At 37.6% G+C, this 21,012-nt stretch overlaps 1 protein-coding gene across 1 annotated transcript in view; it reads left to right on the forward strand.

Moving 5' to 3' along the window:
- LOC108775835 (Down syndrome cell adhesion molecule-like protein Dscam2) overlaps positions 1-21,012 on the forward strand; it is a 67,197-nt gene that overhangs the window by 36,782 nt on the left and 9,403 nt on the right. The window contains exons 11-18 of the mRNA XM_018542281.1: positions 2,956-3,330; positions 8,406-8,525; positions 11,434-11,610; positions 12,413-12,560; positions 13,549-13,850; positions 17,949-18,097; positions 18,283-18,437; positions 20,494-20,675. Coding sequence (XP_018397783.1) covers positions 2,956-3,330; positions 8,406-8,525; positions 11,434-11,610; positions 12,413-12,560; positions 13,549-13,850; positions 17,949-18,097; positions 18,283-18,437; positions 20,494-20,675 — 1,608 coding nt within the window. The remainder of the gene's footprint in view (positions 1-2,955; positions 3,331-8,405; positions 8,526-11,433; positions 11,611-12,412; positions 12,561-13,548; positions 13,851-17,948; positions 18,098-18,282; positions 18,438-20,493; positions 20,676-21,012) is intronic.

Below are 21,012 nucleotides of genomic sequence, written 5' to 3' on the forward strand. Positions count from 1 at the left end.
TTGGTTTTCGGGGCGCAATTCCGTGAAAGAGAATCTTCGCGTCGTGTGATTCGTTATATCGTCGCGAAGAGAAGCCTCGTCGTTGTTCGCCGACTGTTTGAGCGCCGACTGCATTCCGGCTCGTCCACGATGATCTTCGATCATTAAGATTTAAGATCATTCGAGAGACGTGACCGTTTCTGCTACACGCAAATCCAAACTGCACGCGTATTCAACTCGCCGAATCGGTATTTTCGACGATGGTTCGAAGAGGAAAAAAGAAGAGAATAAAGCATTGGCGCGAAAGAACCATAATATCCGATTCGGCGTGTTGCCAGCTTTTTCTCAGATTACTTTCGATTTTGAATCGTTCTCTCTTTCTTTCATTCTTTCTCGTCCTGCACGCGGTTCTCTTTGCACGCCCATCTGCACGCTTTGATCGAGTTTTCCTGCAACCACTATCGATACCTATGTGTATTATACGTACTGTATGTACAATCTTGGCAATGTCTTTGGCTCCCCTTCCCCTCACGTATATTAGCGTTATACGAGCGGCCCGAAGTACTTGTTCAACTCACATTCGTTTTTCGAGCGCTATGAATTTTTTATTAGAAATCATGTAACGACGATAACAGTAAAAGCTTCGGAAATATATTTTAGATAAATAAAGAAACGCATTTTTTATATTAAAAAAAAATACTAGCCAATTTAATACTGGAAATTGCTTATTTTAAGCATTACGTCAATGCTTTCAACACTCAAAATAAATAATTAATCCTAATCGGCATTTCGAATCCAATGAACTATTTTCAATTATGTTGTAAAATATTGTCTCTAACAAACGTTTTTCATAATCTCACATAAGTAATTTTATATTATTATTTTATTTTTTGGATTTAGGCTTTTAAAAAATTATTTAATTAACTTTCAGCAAAAATATATTAATTGAAGGTACATTGGACTCGCGAATAGTTAAAAAAGTTTTAGTGTGAATACCGATCAGGGATAATCACCTTAATTCCAGTATTAAATTTCAACGGGAAAACGAATGAGAATGACGTAAACACATTTGAAAACTTGGGCATTTTTGACGTTTGGTTGCTTGTATATTCCTATTTATTATGGTATCTACTTACAATTAGACACCGACTGTGACATCGAGAGGTTGTAAGAGAATGTGGAGGAATCTCTCTCTTGCACGCAAAAGTGGATATGAGAAGTGAGATTTTTCTTCAACGAAGTCGAAATCTCTCGATGTCACAGCGAGACCGTATATAAAAGTTCTCGTACTGGTTTTCCTATTCGCACAGGTGTATGCATCGTCCAGCATTGGTATTCAAGAGACACGAGTAATGTTTTGACTGAATATATTACATTTGTCCATTTCTGCTAGTATTTCACACGCATACACACACGGAAATCGCTGTTAACGACATTTCTGCGATATCCCGTAGGAAACGTATTTTATTATGCGTTTCGTTCCTTTTTTTACGAATGACTCATTATACACTCTGTTACTCATTATTGTGTTGTATGGTATCACGTTTTGAGCGTCTTAATGACGAAGTCATCATTTTATTAATGTAGCAAAGAGTTTTATGATAATGTGTTTATAAGCTCGAGGTATATCATATATATACTTTGTGTAACGTCGTTTTCACCATCACTATATTGATATTATTATGGAGACTGTAGTGATATTTGTATCCAAGGGGCATTCGACGCGAGAGATCTCTGAGACATTTTTGACATATGTAATTCTTCTGCATGCATGAGTTTCCGTGGGAAGAGAAAAAAAAAAAGAGAAATGTGCTTTTCCTGAAATCGAATCACGAACGAATTGTATCATTTCACGGTATACCCAGAGATCTGTCGTGGTCCTTGTATCTTATTCCATATTTGAAATTTCGTCTATTGGTAGGGCTCTCGGTAAGTAAGTCTGCGATACGTAAGCGAGAAAGAAGAGTAACATCTTCGAAGGAGAAAACGTGTGCAGGTGCAAGTCTCATGCCGGATGAGCGGTCGTTATGGCGCATCTCGCCAGGCCAGGATATCGCGGTTCGAGGCAACTCGCAACGTGCACTCGCGTGGGAAAAGCTTCTGTTTTCGAAAATGGAGAAGCGGCAGGTGCCTCTCGGTCGCCAAGTTTCCACGCACCGCGACATTCGCGCGAAACAAATTTATTAATGTGTTCCTCCCCCTCCTCCCTCCCCCCGCTCGGCGGGGGATTGTATGAGAAAGGAGGTGCGGGCTTATTTCTAACTTCGCAGTCTCCTCATAAAGACACATCGGCCGACATTAACAGTTATGCTCGCTCGTAAATGTTCATTTCCCAAGCTACATCGGTACGCCCGCGTTATACTCTCGGCGGGCGCGTTACGTACGTACGTAACGCCACCCCGATATTTATGGCCATGCCACAATTTTCCGCGGACCTGCCCCACGCATGCGGTGCGAGGAACCGTCGCGTTGCACCTGTCCTTCCCGTGCCGGGGGGGAGGAAATCACGCGGCGGAATGGGATCGGAATAAATGGAGGGCGAGTTTATCGAGTTTCCGCGATGTTACTGTCGGGGATTACTCCTACGCGCGTCCTTGCGGGTCATCGTGTTATCGAACTGGAAGAATAAACCAACGCGACGATGCGTAAGGTATATACTGCACATAAGCCACATGATTTTGCCCCCGTTATTTCAACGACGAAATCTCATCTAATCGAATTGTGCTGCGACGCGTTAACAGGTAAAATATTATTTAGCCAACCAAAAATAAGGGAGGATGACTTACACTTATTATATGGTAACGTTGCATGCATTATATGCGTGATATATCCCCGACGATCTTTTTTGCAAATCGCCCAAGACGCGGTCCGAAAGATGCAAAATCGTCGACGCGCACCTATAAGGCGCGGTAAAACGCCAGCGCAAGACCAGAGGTGCATACTCTCCATTATCATGTCACAACGTAACGTTTATAGTTCCGCCGCGGATCTCGCCATTTTTTTTCGGAGACGGTGTGATGGAGGGGCAGCGGACACAGCTTATGTGTACGACGAGCCAGGGTGACCAGCCGTTCAACATCACGTGGTTGATGGACGAGAAACCAATTCAGGTCAGATCGAGCGACGGTGGTACATCGGTGTCGTCGGTCCAGACCGCCGCCGCCGCCGCTGCCGTCGCCGCCGCCGCTGCTACCGTCGAGACCAGCAACGGCATACAGATAAGCGACTATCCGCCGTTTTCCAGCATCCTGACGATAAATAGCGTCAGCGCTAGTCACAGCGGCAACTACACGTGTCAGATCAGCAACGTCGCTGGCCTGGCCGAGCACTCGACCAGCCTCTCAGTCGCTGGTTGGTGTCCTGAAAAAAAACTGACGTAGTCGTAAGAAAACTGTGTACATAAAGCGTCCACGAATAAGAACCTTCCTTTTTCGCTATCTCCCCATCTTTCTCTCTATTTCTCTGTTTATTTATCTCTCAATCTATCTACCTACCTAATATATCTATCAATCTATCTATCTTTTCTCTCTCTCTCTCTCTCTCTCTCTCTCTCTCTCTCTCTCTCTCTCTCTCTCCTTTCTTTTTCTCGCACCTTTGTCCCACTTTTCTTGTATATAGATGTGTATATACGTATGTATACGCATATACTCGTGTATATACAAGTCAGGTATACAGTTCGTATAACAGCGCAGAATTCGAAGAAACGTCGAGCAAGGTTCGGTTTTTTCGTTTTTTTATTTAATCCGCTCCTGTGTTCCGGGTTACTTGGACAACTTTTCCAAGCCGTTGATGACATCCCTTGAGAAGGGACTGCGATACGAGTCCCTATTCGCCAGATCGTAATCTTATACGTTAGTATCTGATTCCGTCAATTTAAAACACCATTCTTCGTCTCTCTGAAAAAAAATTCTTCTTTAATAGCGTAAGTTGGATGAATCTTAAAAGTTTATTTCACTTTTGTCAGTATAAAAAGTAAAGTTTTATCAATAATGAAATATTTATAAGAGTCTGAAGTTATTTGAAATTGTGTGTAAAAACTTAAAGTGTATAAGGATCGATTTATTTTGAAACTGAACTTTTATAAAAATGTTTAAAAATCTAGATAGGTACGATCAGGGATATAATTCGATATACCTGGTTCAGATATACAGATATTTTGAAACAGGATAACTATTTCAACAGGATATTTCAAGCAACGATTCACATTTCATACTTACAATATATAGTGTTAATTATGAGCGACATAAAAGAATATCATTTTGTTGGAATTATTTTTGCTCGTATATTTGAGAAAGAAAATGTTTAATATACGTGAGAAAAAAAACAGTTTTATTTAAATCTATTAAACTTAATCATCTGACTTATTTATAAAGCCAAGATAGTCAGTCGATTATGCGATCGTCGATCGCAATGCGATATCCGGAATAGCTCGGAGGATTAATTTATGGATATATATGTTAATGGGTTTCGCCGGATTTAGTTCTTAACGGTTGCTAGAGAACAATACTTTATTCATTTCTATCCATTTCGATTTAAATTCTATAGGATATCAAAAGATTCGTATATTTCGTATGTTATACGGCTCCACATATTACGGCACGTAATGGCGCCTGTTCCTAATGCGTATAAAATACGACAAGATCGCTAGGTTTTCGACATCTGAAAGCCATTAAAGATTTTCCAGCGAATGTCGCGCGGCAAAGGAATTTCCCCAAAGCGAAATACGATCCCTTAACCTCGACAGAAGTTATACGCGCGTGACAAATTGGAGGACGAATGTACTACAGTTTTTCAAGAATAAACATCAAAGGAGTAAGTAACAACAGTAATTGGCTATTCCATAAAATAATAAAAAAGATTAAAGTCAATGGTTTAATTTGACGTCGCAATTGTGAACTTTTAACAAATATCGAGGTAAAGTAATATAAAGCAACAAATATAACGGATAAAGTTTTAAACATCCTGCCGGTATCGATGCGAATCTTTTACAATTGAATTTTTCGGTCTATTATGCTTATATGTTCTTTGAGAGTACTGCAGTCATATTGTAGAGTACACACCAGACTTTCGTAATATTTGCCAAATGGAACGTACGTTCTACGTTCTGCGTCCTTTCGAGTTCACTTTGTGTTCATCGTGCAGCGAAGTACCACGTGCAGTATACTGCACTTTTCAGTTTCATGGTACTGTAATACCTTTGCCGCTACGGCTTACGATCAGCACATACGTATGTATATCTTCGCACATACGAGTATGTATGTATATCCGTTTCAGCGCGATCTTACATGCACTGGTATTTTTCGTATTATTTCGATTTGGTCGGGTTATATGATATATCCTACACAATTTATGCCCGGATATATGTAATACTTGTATCTCTGATTCTATTCTTTCTATTCGATTGAAATGTTCTGTGCTACTATACTTGTCATACTATACTTGTATTCGGTCGTCTTAAAAGTGTACAGTTAAAAATTTACATTTGATCATGTGTTTCAAAAACGTTCTTTGTTCGAGTCTTTGTGTTAATTTAACACAAAATCGAATGTCAGAAAGTAACACAAATATTTGAAAAAAAAATATGACACAAAAAGCATAACATTGACACAATTTGTAAACAAACTGTGAAAGCATATTTTTCAATAAAATTAATATTTATGACATTAATTAATATTATTTTTTTCATTTATTTATTTATATTAGAATTTCCATTTCAAAATACAGTATTTTTATATAATTTTACTTTTATAATATTGGTTCTTTTACTTATATTGTGTTATTTTGACATTAAAAGAAATATTAAATATCAATTTAATCAATGCAATATTCAGATAACATAATCACATTATTTTAACAAGAACTTCCGATTTTAATACAAATAGAAAATGTTTCTACCTTGTATTTCTGTTATTACTTACGTGCTGGCATATTATATGTATATGTCTACGGGGGTCATATTATTTGCACGTTGCCATACCACACCAAGTATGTTAATACTTACGCGCTGATGTACTACGTATGTCTGGTTGTTCTACTTGCATGCGGCCATACGAAGTACGTATGTTCGTTACTACTCACGGGATATGTACTACGTATGTCTGGTTGTACTAGTCACGTGTTTTGTTTCCACGTTTGATACATCTAGTAAAATCTAGTTCGAAGGAAACAATTTGGCGAAAATACCCATTAATTGTCCTCATTAATTAATAATTGTTAAATTGTTCTTTTTAAGTGTACAAAGGTGAGATTGTGTGTGAAAGGTGGCAACAAAATCCACAGAAAGGAAAGTTGATAATTCTGAAATCGTAATCGCGCGTGCTAACGAAAGTAATAATACCTGGCACGATGCCGCCATATCCCGATTTCTTTCGATTATCTTCGAGGATAGCTCGATAGAATTTTCATTTGCCGTTGGAAATCGAGGATCACACGGGCAAGGAATGCTTCGACAGTCGAATCGCGTAGACGACAGATGTATCGCCGACTTTACTTGTTTGCATGCTCGTCAGCGAGAGATTAATTAGATTTTCACGAGATCGTTATTAGAACAGGAACGGTTCTATTTGCGAATTTTAACGAGAGTGATATCTTTCGATATGCAAAGTAATTCAACAGTAGCACACACGACCTATTCCAGTGTCCGTTGATCCGGTATGCCGGTAAGGCCCAATATAAAATGTATTGACTCTTGATATATCATTCCCTATATTTCGTACGTTTTCCGCAAGCAGCATCGCAAGCTGAAATCGATGTAGATCTCGAAATTGAGATATTTCAGTCTTGAGCGTAGAAGTATTATTCACGTGTGTTCAGATTTTTTTTAAAGGACGTTTCCGCGAATGTACTAGGTAGAGTATCGTAGCGAGTTGATATTCGAGACGTTGTGCTAATGTAATGCAACAATTGTCTATGATACGGGTGTGCATAAGCATGCATTCGCGTAGTTAACCTATTTCTCGTTACAAACTCCCCCTTCTCCCCTATTCTGCGAGAACGACTTGGAATGACGATGGAAGAATGTAAAAGTGATATTCCTCCTTACTACGTGTCTTTCTATTTTCGATATCATTACGGTACATTGCCACGGTATCGTTTGCGTTTGTCGTTGTCTGGAAGCATTTTATATTACATCCGTCTTACGGCTCTGTTTACTTGGAATGGTGCTTGCGTTGTTACGTTCCTTATGATAATGATCAACTTTGCATTTTTTGCATGATATTACGTTCCATATACTCGTACTATATTATGTGTATTATATTTTCTTGACATATATTTATATACTTCAATTTATACTAACCACTCTCATGTATTCTAGACGGACAGTTTTTCTTTTATTCAGATACCTTTATTCCTACTTATATTTCCCCTTTTCATCGTGTATTCTATAATTTATGTAGGTTATTTCATCAGAGAATCTTTTTTTGTATAGATTTAGTAATAATTTCTCTCTTTTTCTCTCTCTCTCTCTCTCTCTCTCTCTCTTTCTCTATTATTATTATCATTATTATTGAAAAATGCATGTTTTTTACTTTATATTATTTTCTTAAATATCCTAAATTTTGTTTTTTTATTCACATATGTTTTATATTGCTTGAATTCCTTATAAAATTCAAAGTAGATAATTACGGAAAAATCCATTCTCGTTTATTTTTATACATAACATATAGAGTTATATACATGACATCGTCAATTCAAGTAATTTAGTCGTAGCCTTAATGGATTCTGTAGTATAACACTGTTACAATTTTCAGCAAATTGTGTAAGTATATAATCTAGTTGAAAGAAAGAGATGCATGCATTACACGATTATTAACACATTAGGAAAACATTAATTTAGTCATTGCCATTGGTATTCGTCACCGTTCACATTGGACGCAGTAAAGTATCGATCCAATGTTGAATATATATAGGGAATGACTGTTCAAATAAATAACCTGTCATATCATATATATTTTTAGACCGAATTGATAAAAGATAAAATCGTGGCGGGGCTATGAAATGAAAATCGATACCGTTTGACGGTTTTACATGATATTATCTTTAGGAAATAACGGGATAACGCGGGATAAATTGCGTATTACTCTCAATATTCTGCAAATTAAATCAAAAGGAATTTGTAATAAATTTGCAATATAGCAAAATGATTACGCATTGATGGTACGTTGTCCTTGTTTTTAGCCATTATCATTGTTTAATTATAGAAATGTAGGATCTTTGTAATAGTCGCGTATACGCTGATGTGTCGCGCAAATGTCCTCGACGGTCATTATCGATTTAATGGCCGTGTTTTAAATTTTACGGCGTCATCGCGAGTTCCTGAGAAACGAGATGAACGGTGACGGAAACGAGGGGGCATCGTGTAAGACTCTGGCGGATACGAATTCGAACGACTGGAAGATACTAAGCCAATTGGTTCGTATTTTTAGTACCTCCGAGGTGGACCGTGGAACCTATCGACCAGAACGCGGTTGTAGGTCACGGCGTCTCCATCGCCTGTCAGGCCGAAGGATTCCCCATTCCGACTGTGACTTGGAAGCAATCTATCGGTAAGTCACGACTCCTTAAAGGTGGGATCTCGGAGATAACTCTCCTTCCTCCGTTCCCAGCAGCGTTACGAGAGATGTATTACGTCTCCGACGTCGCGCGAGAAATGAGAACGCTCATTCGCACCTGATCTCTCTTAAGTGTAAAACGGATATTCTTAATAGAAGCGCAGGTTCTATATTTTTTATAATAGAAACTGGAACAGCTAATCTTATGACGTTTTATCTCTTTATAAATAATCCACAAATATAAATGAAATATTTACATCACAAATCATTTTTAACATATTCGAAAATGCATTTATCAAAAATTCATATTGACATCGATTATTTATTACAGAATTAACTTTAAAGTGAGATATGACGCTGGTATTATTACATTTTCTAATAATCTCCTGTCGATTAAGCGAGAACTTTGTTTGCGCGAGCATTACGTAATTTTCATTTAAGTTACGACCGACGGAGCGTCGACGGGGAAAAAAAAGACGCTCTGGAAACAGTAATCAATCACGAATTTCGCTGAATCGTCGGTCGTCTCCACGGATGGATATCCAGTCCGTAGTCAGAAATAAGTCCTACCTATAGATAAAAGTTTTATGGATATAGAACCGTATAATTAATTTCGTCAATTCGCTGAGTGTGGATTTGATATGGCGTGCTTTCGCGAGAGACTTTTCTTCCATTCTATTTTTCTTTCTAAATTTCAACCTCGCCTTGATGCGGATCGCTCGCCTTCGCTATTCGCAGTCTGATTGTATTCACGCGAGCCAATCGTTCCTGCGCCGACATCAGTTTGAAAAAACAAAAAAGAACGCGCTTTGTGTCTTGGCATGATGCAGTTATGTTGCAGTGAGGAGATTGTTATCAAATTCTAGAATATTTTTATTAGTTTTAATTAACCACGGCTGGAAAACAAGTAGACATTTGTCCGTAAAATGCTTTCAGTGAGTTAGTTGGGTAATCGTATTATACGTACGTAAACGTTTCTCTACCGCATGTTATATTCTGATACATATTAAGCGTTCTCGTTACTCAAATATTAATCCGTAAAAGTTCTCCTCATCGTCCGAATACGTATCTCAAAGTTGTTGCAAAAAAAAAAAACAAACGGATATCCAGCGTGGATATTTATGTTTTTCATCATTCACTATATGTATCTCGGGAAGGATGTCGGGGGAAGCATCGATCCGCCGTCGAGCGATGCACGCCATGCAGACAGCAGCATCGAACGTGAAAAAAGAAGCGCCGCGTCGGGGAAAAGACGTTCCACGTCCTGTCACGATTCATATTAGATGCGAACAGCGTAGAACGGCGAGCGTCGTGGTTTTATTAAACCTTATGTAATATTGTAACTACCTGCCACTAGGTCGAGTGCACAAACACAATTTGCATCGGTTGGGAATGCCGACGACGAGACTGCCGTAAGAGTTTCGAGACATAATTTCTCGGGAAGGCTCCTGCGAAAAGACTGATTACTCAAAAGCGGCGCTTTCAAAATGTTCGGTTTACCTTGCACGGGAGGAGTTCTCGCGAAGTAAATCTTTACCGTTTGAAGTTATGTGGGTGGTATATACTTTGATACATCTTCCGCCCGTTCCGTCCGTTTATTTATGAAAAGATAGAATAAACGAATAAGATCTACGAAGGGAAAGGGATTCCCAAGCATACGCTTCGTGTACTTGTTATTTAGCCTCCGACGCGTTATGTTTTAAAATCATTTAGACATTCGTGTATTCAGAAATGTGTTTATAGAGCAACTCGCGCGCTTAAGAAACTCTTCCCGCGTTATTTCTTGACATTTAAATTGGTATACAACAGGACGTTTTGTAATAGGGCGTAAACAAGGTGATACTTCATGCTGCGAGATGAGAAATAATTTTTCCTCCGATAAAACTTAATGTTATTTTTTCACAGTTTATGAAGTTTTAAAATTAAATATTCTAGCAGTTGTGAGTATACCTCCAAATCAAAACGCTGTTAAAGTAAAGTTTACCTGAAATTACGCGAAGAATAAGATTTTGTTATCTATCGCGCTTTACGAAGATTCTTCCTCCTGAAATAATAGATTCTTTTATTTCTTACTTTAGTTTCTGATGAGTCTAGAATGTCGATAAAATGGAAACGTATATCGTACTGCGAGTTTTGTTGTATGGTATAATACTTAAGGATGCGTGAGAAATGAGAATTTCATAAATAAAACGGTAAATATAAACTTCACAATGTACTTTATTTTTAATACGGTAGGAACAGATAGAATAAAATGGAAAGAATAGAGAGGGAAGTCCCAGAAAACAAATATATCAGTAGTGTCAACTCGAAATAAAAACGTTTATCATCATGGCAGACGGATGGCACCGTCCAATTAAAGCTGGAAAATAAAATACCAACAAATTTTAATTTATGCTCTTCTCAGTTTTCATGATTTTTTAAAACCTATTTCTATATATTCTAAAATTGTGCGTAGTTATAAACTGGGCTGGAAAAAATACATCTTAAAATATTTGAAATACGAAATATAAAATATTTTCAATCTTCTAATTTGAAAGATAAAAGATTATGTATTTTAAATCGAAAGATTGAAAGTATTTTATATTTTGAAATTCAAACACGCTGAGATCGTCAGTACTTAGTATTTTGTATTTCAAATACTTTAAGATGTATTTTGTCCAGTTGTAAGTGATCGTAGTTGTAAAGAATTGACGAATCACAGTCAAATATTTTCATATTGGACTGTGATTGATCGATTCTTACAATCACTTATAATTACGCTTACGCAATTATATGTGGAATGGTAATTTTACAAGCTCTATCGGCTTTACAAGAAGTCTTTACTTTGTAAAACGTGGGGTAGTAATTTTCCGCGAACATGTCTATTATGCAGAGACGTAAAGATATATCCTTGCACATTTAGGTGAAACTCCGGGTGACTACAGAGAGCTGGGATACGGCACGGAGGGCGCCGGGATGGCCAGAAACGGATCTCTGGTGATCCCGCGGGTATCGCGGGATCACGCCGGATTCTATCTATGCCAGGCGAGCAACGGCATCGGGCCCGGCCTCAGCAAGCTCATTCGGCTAACGGTTCATGGTAAAATATTCACGAAACCTGGAGTTACCGTCGCCGTCTGGATTCTAGATCCAGGATGGTATTCGAGATTCGGTTAGAGTCGCACTGGATCATGCGGGGTAATCGGAACTGGCTAGTTCTTTACCACCGAGAACATTAGGCGAAAAAGTGTCCATCGTAAAATTTTTCGTATTGCAGCATATTATCTGCAGATGATGTAAAAAATTCTCTCTCTCTCTCTCTCTCTCTCTCTCTCTCTCTCTCTTTCTCTCTCTTTCTCTTTCTCTCTAAAATTATCTTTGGAGGTTTAATGGAGAGAGCAGCAGGAATTTAATTTGTTATTATATGATATTCATACGTAGGCGGCGATATGTAATGCAACAGTCATGAATTTAATAAATTTGTTAATTTCAATTCGCCCACACACACACACACGCGGACATGTCTGTCGGAAATTCAATAGCATTACTACAATATTCGTCACTGGATAATTGCTTCGCATCACTGCATGAAATCCTCTCTGTGAGAGAGGTTACACACATAGTATGCACAAGCACACGCGCTTATTTGGAATAGCATCATGCGTCGATAATTGATCTTTTTTTCTCTGGCTACGAAATAAATGAACATTCAACAAAGTATCGTAGATTGGCCGTGCGATTTCAACGGCAAACAAAATTGAATCGCTCGTTTATAATTACAAAAAGGTACATCTGTGAGTTATAACGCAAATTGGTTTTATTGTCTTGTCTTGTGTTTGACGTTCATTGTGCGTGCCGCAAGTGCCGTGCGAAATTTTTTTAATGAAAAATTCTTACTGCAGCGGGCCCCCAGGTGACAGTAAGGACGAGGCAGGAATCAGTGCGACGAGGGGAGAGCGTAATATTGCGCTGCGAGGCCGAGGGAGACGCGCCTCTTGATCTTAGTTGGCGTGTTCGTGACAGCAAGATCGATCCTAATTACGACGTTAGGTTCGTATTGGAATTAATTATGCGTCTTTCGCGTGGAAGCTCACAGGTTTGAAATGTGCATACCATTTGACGGAAGTACCATTCTGACGCTACCTTATCATCGTTCATTAAATTCACGAAACATTCAAAGCAAAAACAAACTGAATTTGCTATTCGTAGGATTCTCTTCAGGCACAAAATCCATATTTAACAATTGTACGTATTTAGAATTCTATTTTATACATTAAAACAGATAATATATATTGAAACTATACACGTTACATCAAGCGGCTGCAGTTTATTGTAAATATAACAAACACATATTCTGTATTTAAAGTGGGATTTTACAAATTATTTCAGCTTTTCACATGTTACAAGTATCTATCTGTAATTGTTAGACTATTTTAAGTACCTAATGTATTTTACATAACGGAACATACAAATTCCATTTTTAAACCATTATACGTACATATAGAGTGAAAGATTTTTATTGCCGCAGTAAACCATCGCCGCTACTGTATTATTCGATGTGAAAATGACCAAACTTTGCTACTATAACCAATTATTTGATATTACCTCAAAACCTGTTTCGTTAATAACGAGGAAATTGTACCAAGCAAATTTGTTCGTAAAAGGGTTCGTGGACTCGTTAATTTACTACTAAAGCAAAGTAGTCTATCCCTGGGAAAATGCAGTTTGCTGGTGTAGCATCGCAATTTTGATGGCAGAATAAGAATTAATTTGTTATTATAATGAAATAACATCCGTAGATTTTGCAAAAATTAATTTCATCTATTAAAAGCAATATCCTTGACCAAGTTCCGCTGTCCAATATTTGATGAAATTCGTTACGACAAAGTAATCGACAGATTATCTTTCTTCATAATTAATCCACCTTAAATATAACTTGACGTAATTCTTAGAAATTTCGAACTCGAGTCTCTCATCTCTCGAGATCGCCGTGCATATCGATTAATTATGTAACCGTCTTGCTGTTGGTTGGGTTTAGGTACGCGGTAGACAATACGGCGGACGCGTCGGGACGCGTCACCACCGAGCTGCGGATCATCCAGGCAAGCCACATGGACCGCGGTGACTACGTCTGCGTCGCCGCGAATGCGTATGGTCGCGACAAGACGACGATCCACTTGCTCGTGCAGGAACCGCCCGATTTCCCACGCAATCTGCACGTGGCCGAGCAGGGCAGCCGGTCGATCCTGCTGGCCTGGTCCTCGCCGGCGACCGATCGGGACGCGAGCCACATCAGCTCACCCATCACCAACTACATCGTACAGTACAAGGAGGCGCAAGGTACAGACTATTTCTCCTTTCGTTTGCCTTTTTCGGTGTCTGCGCGCGAACCTCGGTCACTATCGATCGAAAGCCGAGAGCATCTCGTTATAGATCGTTACATTCCTGACTGACGATACCAACGGCACATTGACTACCACATCATGTATAAATCACGTTTATTGTTACAGTAGAATTGTTTCTAAATTAAATATAAAATGTGAATTGTTTCTAAATTAAATAAAATAAATTGTTTCTAAATTAAATGGAATAATTAAGTAAAATAGTTTCTATAAATTAAATATAATTTTTAAGTCGACATTTCATTTTACTATTTTAGAATATTATTTATAATTGAGTAATTAAAGAACATATATAGATAATTAAAGATTACAGAAATAATTTAAATTGAAATTTGAAAAAATATATATAGATCGATAGTTTTAATATAAATATTCATGTGATTAAAATTATGATAAAATTAATAGATACTTCACAATTGTATGATACAGTTTTAAATAAATAGTCATGCATGACTATGATTAGAATAATGGGAGGTACCTCAAAGTCTTAAAGTTTCAAATGGATATAAAAATTTTAATGTAGATTTTCTCGAACTTGCGGTAGTTACGAGAACGTTACTTTGCAGAAACTGAGTAATATCGTATTTCTTTTGGAGTTATAACGCACGTTTGCGTGCAGATAATATTTTTTACTTATGCTTAATTCACATTATAATTTACAAACAGTGAATATAAATGTGAATCAAGCGAAAAATAAAATTGCTTTATGCAAAACTCGTGCAATTCTCAAGAAAACATCCGCGTCCAAATGATGTGGCGGTGAATGCGCCGAAATCGAGATTATACCTTCTGCGCTTTACAAATTTTAACAGTAAAAAAAATTTTAATTTGCACGTTTTGATTCAGTTGCCCGATCAATAGTTAATGCATTGATACGCGTAAATATAGAAGAGATTAAAAACGTTTGTTTAATTTCCTATTTACTGTTGGCATACGCGATTAATCCCAATGGCTGATGTAAATATCGCGTTAAAGCAATGCATATTGGTGAAAATAACACCACATTTTTTTTGCGCTTGCTCGACCGATAGTTCGAAGAGAGAGAGAAAAAAAGAGGAAGAAATATCGATGTACAGTGTACGGTTTATTGCGCCCCATTACATTCTCTATCCATCGTCATTATATGTATACGCGCGTGTTTCACAGTGCACTTGGCATTTCTATCATTCGGCGCGGAATATCATATCGTAACGTTAAAGTTAACACTACGATGTCTTCGGCGAAAGTATTTCATTCGTATTCGAGAACAACGCTGTGGCCTTTGCCATCGCGGGGGAATCATTAATCATTTATCCCTTCACGTTTCTCCACGTCTCCCGCTATATTCGTTCAGGATTTTAGGCGCTACATTTATTTTGGATTTATTTCATGGCTTTCACCCGACCCCGCCCGTTTTCTCCCGTTCTATCGGCGAGAGCCCGCCCGTCAGCCGATATTTAAACAAACGCCACGTTCGAAACGCTCGAAATTCCATTAATATGAGTAACATAATGTGTATTTCATTAATAAGTAATAACTCAATCGCGGAATGTGTATCTACCCAGTGAATATGTCTATGACAAAGTACTGTCTAATTTCCGACTCACTCAAAGCAGCAATTTTAGAATAAAGCGAACGCGGAAAATGATTTTTCATGTATAAAGTTATACATAGGGTGAGTACGACGTGCTTCCTCGATGGAATCGCGTTATATATTATATATTTAGAAATTGATTAATTTGAAAAATATAAAATAAATTGACGTGTATGTAAATATTATTCCCATTTCAGTATCACGGATTGCATTTAATCTTGTATGTGTATACGTTTAAAAACATCTTGTTTGCGATACAGGAATAATAAATACTAATCAAGTATTAACACAGAATTATACATATTGTATTAGCGCATAATAATGTATTCGGTTGTTTAATGAAGAATATTTAACGTTTTTCGCTTAGCGTTTATTATTAGATAATTTAGAATTTTATCTAAACGTTTCGTGTTCTACGGAGTATAAACTCTAGCAAATACAAACTGGATATTTTCCCTCGTAATGTGCTGTTTTGTAACGTCGCTCCAAGATGCACGCGTGCAACGTAACGTGCAGTCTGTCGCATGAGTTGCGGCTGTCAAGAGCAATGGTAATTACATCGCTGTGTCCCTTGTAAACTCACGTTGAGTTGATTCTATATAATAGCGCCGCGAATAGCGTTCGCGATTCGTACACCCATGTAATACGTATGGCCGCAAGAGCAGTTCCGTTCTTTGACATTCTCTTTCATGTGTTTGCGTTCAAGGGAATGCGATTTACGTTTCTCATTGATCAATTCGTTTGGAAAAGGATCGTACGCCGTTAAACATTCCGTTTCTATCGCGGCCAAACTTGCTAGCGTTTTACAGAAGATATTTCGATTTTTCTTCCGTGTGAAAATGTCTTGATTTTTATATCATTCAATTGCTACAATAATGATACAATTTAAAAAACGTATACAATAATCTAAATTCAATTATACAAAGGTATATATCACTTACTGCTGAATTTGAAATGCAATCATAAAATGAAGCTGATGCATTGTAATAACATTACAATTAATTTGATCGTCAATTTGCTAATGATCAAACATAATTGGATGATTCAAAATGAAATGATTCCAAAAACGAAGTTTATCAGAAAATGAATTTGAATGTTTTGAATTGTTAAAATTTCGTAATATTAATTTTGTAATGTAATGTTGGTGTGATTACTTATTATGAAGGAATCGAACAATACGTTGTGTTAAAAGTACGTTCTCTCTTTTTTCTTTATGTTTCTATTCTTTTTCTGTAAACAAAATGGTAATAATGGTAATAATTTGAGTTGTATTATTATCGGGTATGTGTAGCAAATAAGCGATATTATTTAAACTTGAAAATATTTCGTGCATTCTACACATTTCTCTTTTTCAATAGCGTCTTTGTTTCCAAATTTGCAAATTAGAACTATCAAATTACTAAAGTCGTATGATCGTGCGTTGTCGAAGCATCTTTTATGAAGATAAATATAGAAGAAGCGCGCTTTATTTTCTGAAGCGTATATACATAGCCAGCATTTCCGACGTTGGCGGTTTTCGTTACGACAGCTAAGACAAAGTTTTCTGTAAAGTCGTTTGCGAATCTTCCTTCTCCGCGTCTTTGTTTTACAAACCTCTCCCTCGACTACCGGGGGCCACCACCTCCCCACTCACTCGCCCTATTTTCATGCCACAAACTTCTCTTTGAAACGCCCCTTGCCCTGGCCGCTCGTTAACTTTGGATGTCCTCATTTACGCCTAATCGACTCGAGTCTCCCCGCCGGGTGTTAAATTATCGAACTTAACGCACGAAGGGGCATGGAAGCGTCGTGGTGTTAACGCGCATAAAACATGTTCTTGAGGCAAGCACCGTCGAGAATTATTATCGCTCTTACCAAAATCGAGTCTCGCGAGGATCGAGATTTCCGAGGATACCGGCCAAACGATGATAAATACTCGCCCTCGATGTCCTTTCATATAATATATATTCCGCAAAATATATGTATTATCTTAGTATTGCGAATAAATTATTCGAACGTCCGCGTATTAGATCTCTAAAGTTGCGCGCATCTCTAAATTACAGATTAAAAGCAGAGATAATCTACATCTCTGAGATCTCTCGCGCTTTCGTTGCGCGAGTAATAGCTTCGAATTAATTTCCAACTGAATGTCGGCATATACCCGACTGTCTGATATTTATTGCCAGTTACCTTTGCACGAGTTTGTACGGCTCTCATCCTCCATTAAAATGTCATTCGCTTGATCGATCCGTTCACTCATCACATACGATCCGTCTTTGCGGGCAACTGTTAAACTACAAACTCACGCCGCGGAGAAACGAAATAGGTTTATCGACCAGAACGTTGTACAAGTTAATCACGCCGTCGGAATGTACGGAGAATTTTCGCGGAGGAGTACAAGCTCGCCTCGCGAGACTCGTCTCGCGATTACGCTCAAGAGATCGTACTGTATTCTTCTAAGCGTTATTGCCTTTTGCTGGAAAGACGTGTGGCATGAGCACAACACGCAGAAGCTGGTAGCCGGAGACAACACGGTCGCTCGGGTATCGCCCCTAAAACCCGCGACTACCTACCACTTTCGAGTGCTTGCGGAAAATCATCTTGGAACATCAGCGCCAAGCGACATCCTTCATGTCAGTATCAAACATTGTCGAAAGACAAAGAATAGAAAAAAAAAACGAAACACACACAAAGCATGATCGAAAGAAAAAAAAAACTTTCACATTATCACGAAGTCATTAACGTTGCGTTAACGTCAAACGGATTGTTTTTTTTTTTCACGTACGCCTTTGGGGGCGTCTCGAAATTTTCGAAACAGGTGCAAACGGACGGTGAAGTGCCCGGTGGACCGCCCAGGCACGTCTCCGTGGAGCCCCTGGGCCCGCAGCAGCTCAAGATCACGTGGCAACCGCCGGATCGATCCCTGTGGAACGGCGAACTACTCGGCTACACCATCGGCTACACCAATCTCGGGTATCGTTATCTGCTTACCGCTCTTGAACTACAGCAGTTTGCGGCATTTAGCGTCCATCACTTCGAGCTCGAAGTCCTCAACAATGATTACGATGATCTCTCTATTCGCACGAAGGGATATAGCAGCAAATTTATAATAACCGCGCGCGACACGTTATATCTTCGGTAATATTGATTTTATGAGGAAATATTTTACGGTAAAAACTGAGGAAGACGTTTTAGAAAGAAGATTGGCTGTGTTAATCTTTACGTATCATTTTTGCGAGATGGTAAAAATAGATAATTTTAGATGTATTTTTTTTAAATAAAATTATAAATTATAAAATTGTTAAAATAAAAAAGATATTTAAGCACATGGACAATATATACGTATATAAATGCTTAAATTTCTTTTTTATCTTAACAATTTTATAATTTATATATACAGCCATTGACAAAATTATTAGGCACCTAGTTAATTCTTTTGCCGTTTGCCGACGATCTTTTAGAGCATTTTGCTTTAAATATCGATCTTCTCTGGCAGTAGTCTTTCGTTTTCTTCCTCTTCCAGATCTGGATTTAAACTGTTTAGTATCATTATATCTTTTTATTGTAGTTTGAACTGCGCAACGGGAGCATTTTATTTTTTTTGCTATTTGCACTTGAGATAATCCTATGGAATGCAACACAATAATCTGAGCCCGTTTTCCTTCACTCAACTCGCGTGTTTTAGGCATATTTTGAAATCTCGGATAATATGTTAACAATAATAAGATAAAGAATTGCCTAGCAATTGCTCGAAACAAGACTGATAACGTCCGTATTATTCGAAGTCGAAATGCACACTAAACAGTTTTGTACATATTATCATTTCTCTAAGAAACTTATATGCCTCAGTTGCTTGACCTTCTCACAAAGTCAGTAGCATGAAAACAACACGCAAATAGAGAGCTTATGTACATTCAGTTGTGAAAAATTTAGAAAAAGCAAGGGTGCCTAATAATTTTGTCAATGACTGTATATATGTATATATAATAGTACAATTCTTTATTTACGGTATACTCGAATATTATGGCCGTTTATTTATTAATGTCTCTAATAATTGCTAAAAGTATATATATATAGAGCATTTATGTAGTAAAATGATGAGATCAAGTTATATACAAGAGTTTATAGAAATTTAATTGCTACTTTTCAGTCTTAAGTTATCAGTATCGGATATCTGTAAGGATATAAATTATTTTTTGTTATTTTTTGATGCCAAAAGTTAATATTATCATTATCATTATTATTATTATTATTAAAATAACATTTTTATAGTATTACAATGATAACACGATTTATAACATAGATTGTTCCAATTGACTTCGTTTATTTTAAAGAAGGTTCTAATTTTGTCTTGAGAAAGACAAAACTGTCATGATTAAAATAATTCGCAATGAAAAATTTTAAAATTAGACATGGTAATATTTGCGCTGTGACATTTCATACCAGAATAATTGGATCATACTTTGACAGTCCGGTCGCGCAGAAAGTAAATTCTTAAAATATCTTTTGTCCAAGTCTCCATAGTTATATTCCATTGAATTTCGAGATTGTTACTGCCTCTATTATATTTGAATCGGATGACGGAACGTAATAAATGCGGACGATAAGGACAATTTCCGATAAACTTTGGCGACTTTCGTGCCAAGGATTTCCCGTTCTTAGACAGCACCAACTTACGAACAATAGGATGTATAAGAGAAGAAAAGATGGTTTATATATTTTAATGCGTACTCTATCTGTTTGTTACCCTGTTAACTTTGTCACTAGAAGTCGTTCAGCTAACACCTAGCAACAAGAGACTTGTCTCTATACAATTTAAAACTTATAAGAACGAGAGATTCTGTTTTTCTCTGTTTTAAAAATAAAACTTCTTCAATCGATTATTTACAAACCAATTTAATGGTTTTTCTTCTTGACACACTTTCTATTTGCGCGGTTGACACATAGATCTCAGCGCTGTCGATCGCCTTCGTGCTTCTCGCGTTATCTTTTCGCTTCAACGAACCGTGGTTTCGCGGCTTTATTTCAGAGGAGATGATCAATTGACGAACACGACACGAGTAGGGATCACAGGAAATGGGGACGGCTCGCACGATTACAGACTGACGGGTCTACGAAAATATACCCAATATAGCATAGTAGTAAAGGCGTTCAATAGCAAAGGAGATGGTCCAGGATCCGATCCCGTGACGGCTCACACATTCGAGGACGGTGAGTGGAAAATCCTTGTTTATCGGGAGATTTTGTGTTAATAAAAATATCTGGCATATGTTAAACAAAGCAATTACGGTGTCCCGCTTTGAGGTAGTCTCTTTGCATTTTGATTACGAGCTAAATGTAATTGAGAATTGCAAATGATGAGATCAAGTTTCATATCACAAATTAATACCATAATTTAAAGTTTGTCACATATACCATATTGATGCACAAACATTCAATACTGTATATAATGTATAACGTTGAACAACGGTACGGCAATCATTTGCGCAACGATATTGGGTTATGGAACGAGCTTTTACGCCACTCAAACTAAATTGCTACCAAATTC

This window comes from Cyphomyrmex costatus, unplaced genomic scaffold, assembly GCF_001594065.2.
Source record: "Cyphomyrmex costatus isolate MS0001 unplaced genomic scaffold, Ccosl1.0 scaffold33, whole genome shotgun sequence".
Lineage (NCBI taxonomy): Eukaryota > Metazoa > Arthropoda > Insecta > Hymenoptera > Formicidae > Cyphomyrmex > Cyphomyrmex costatus.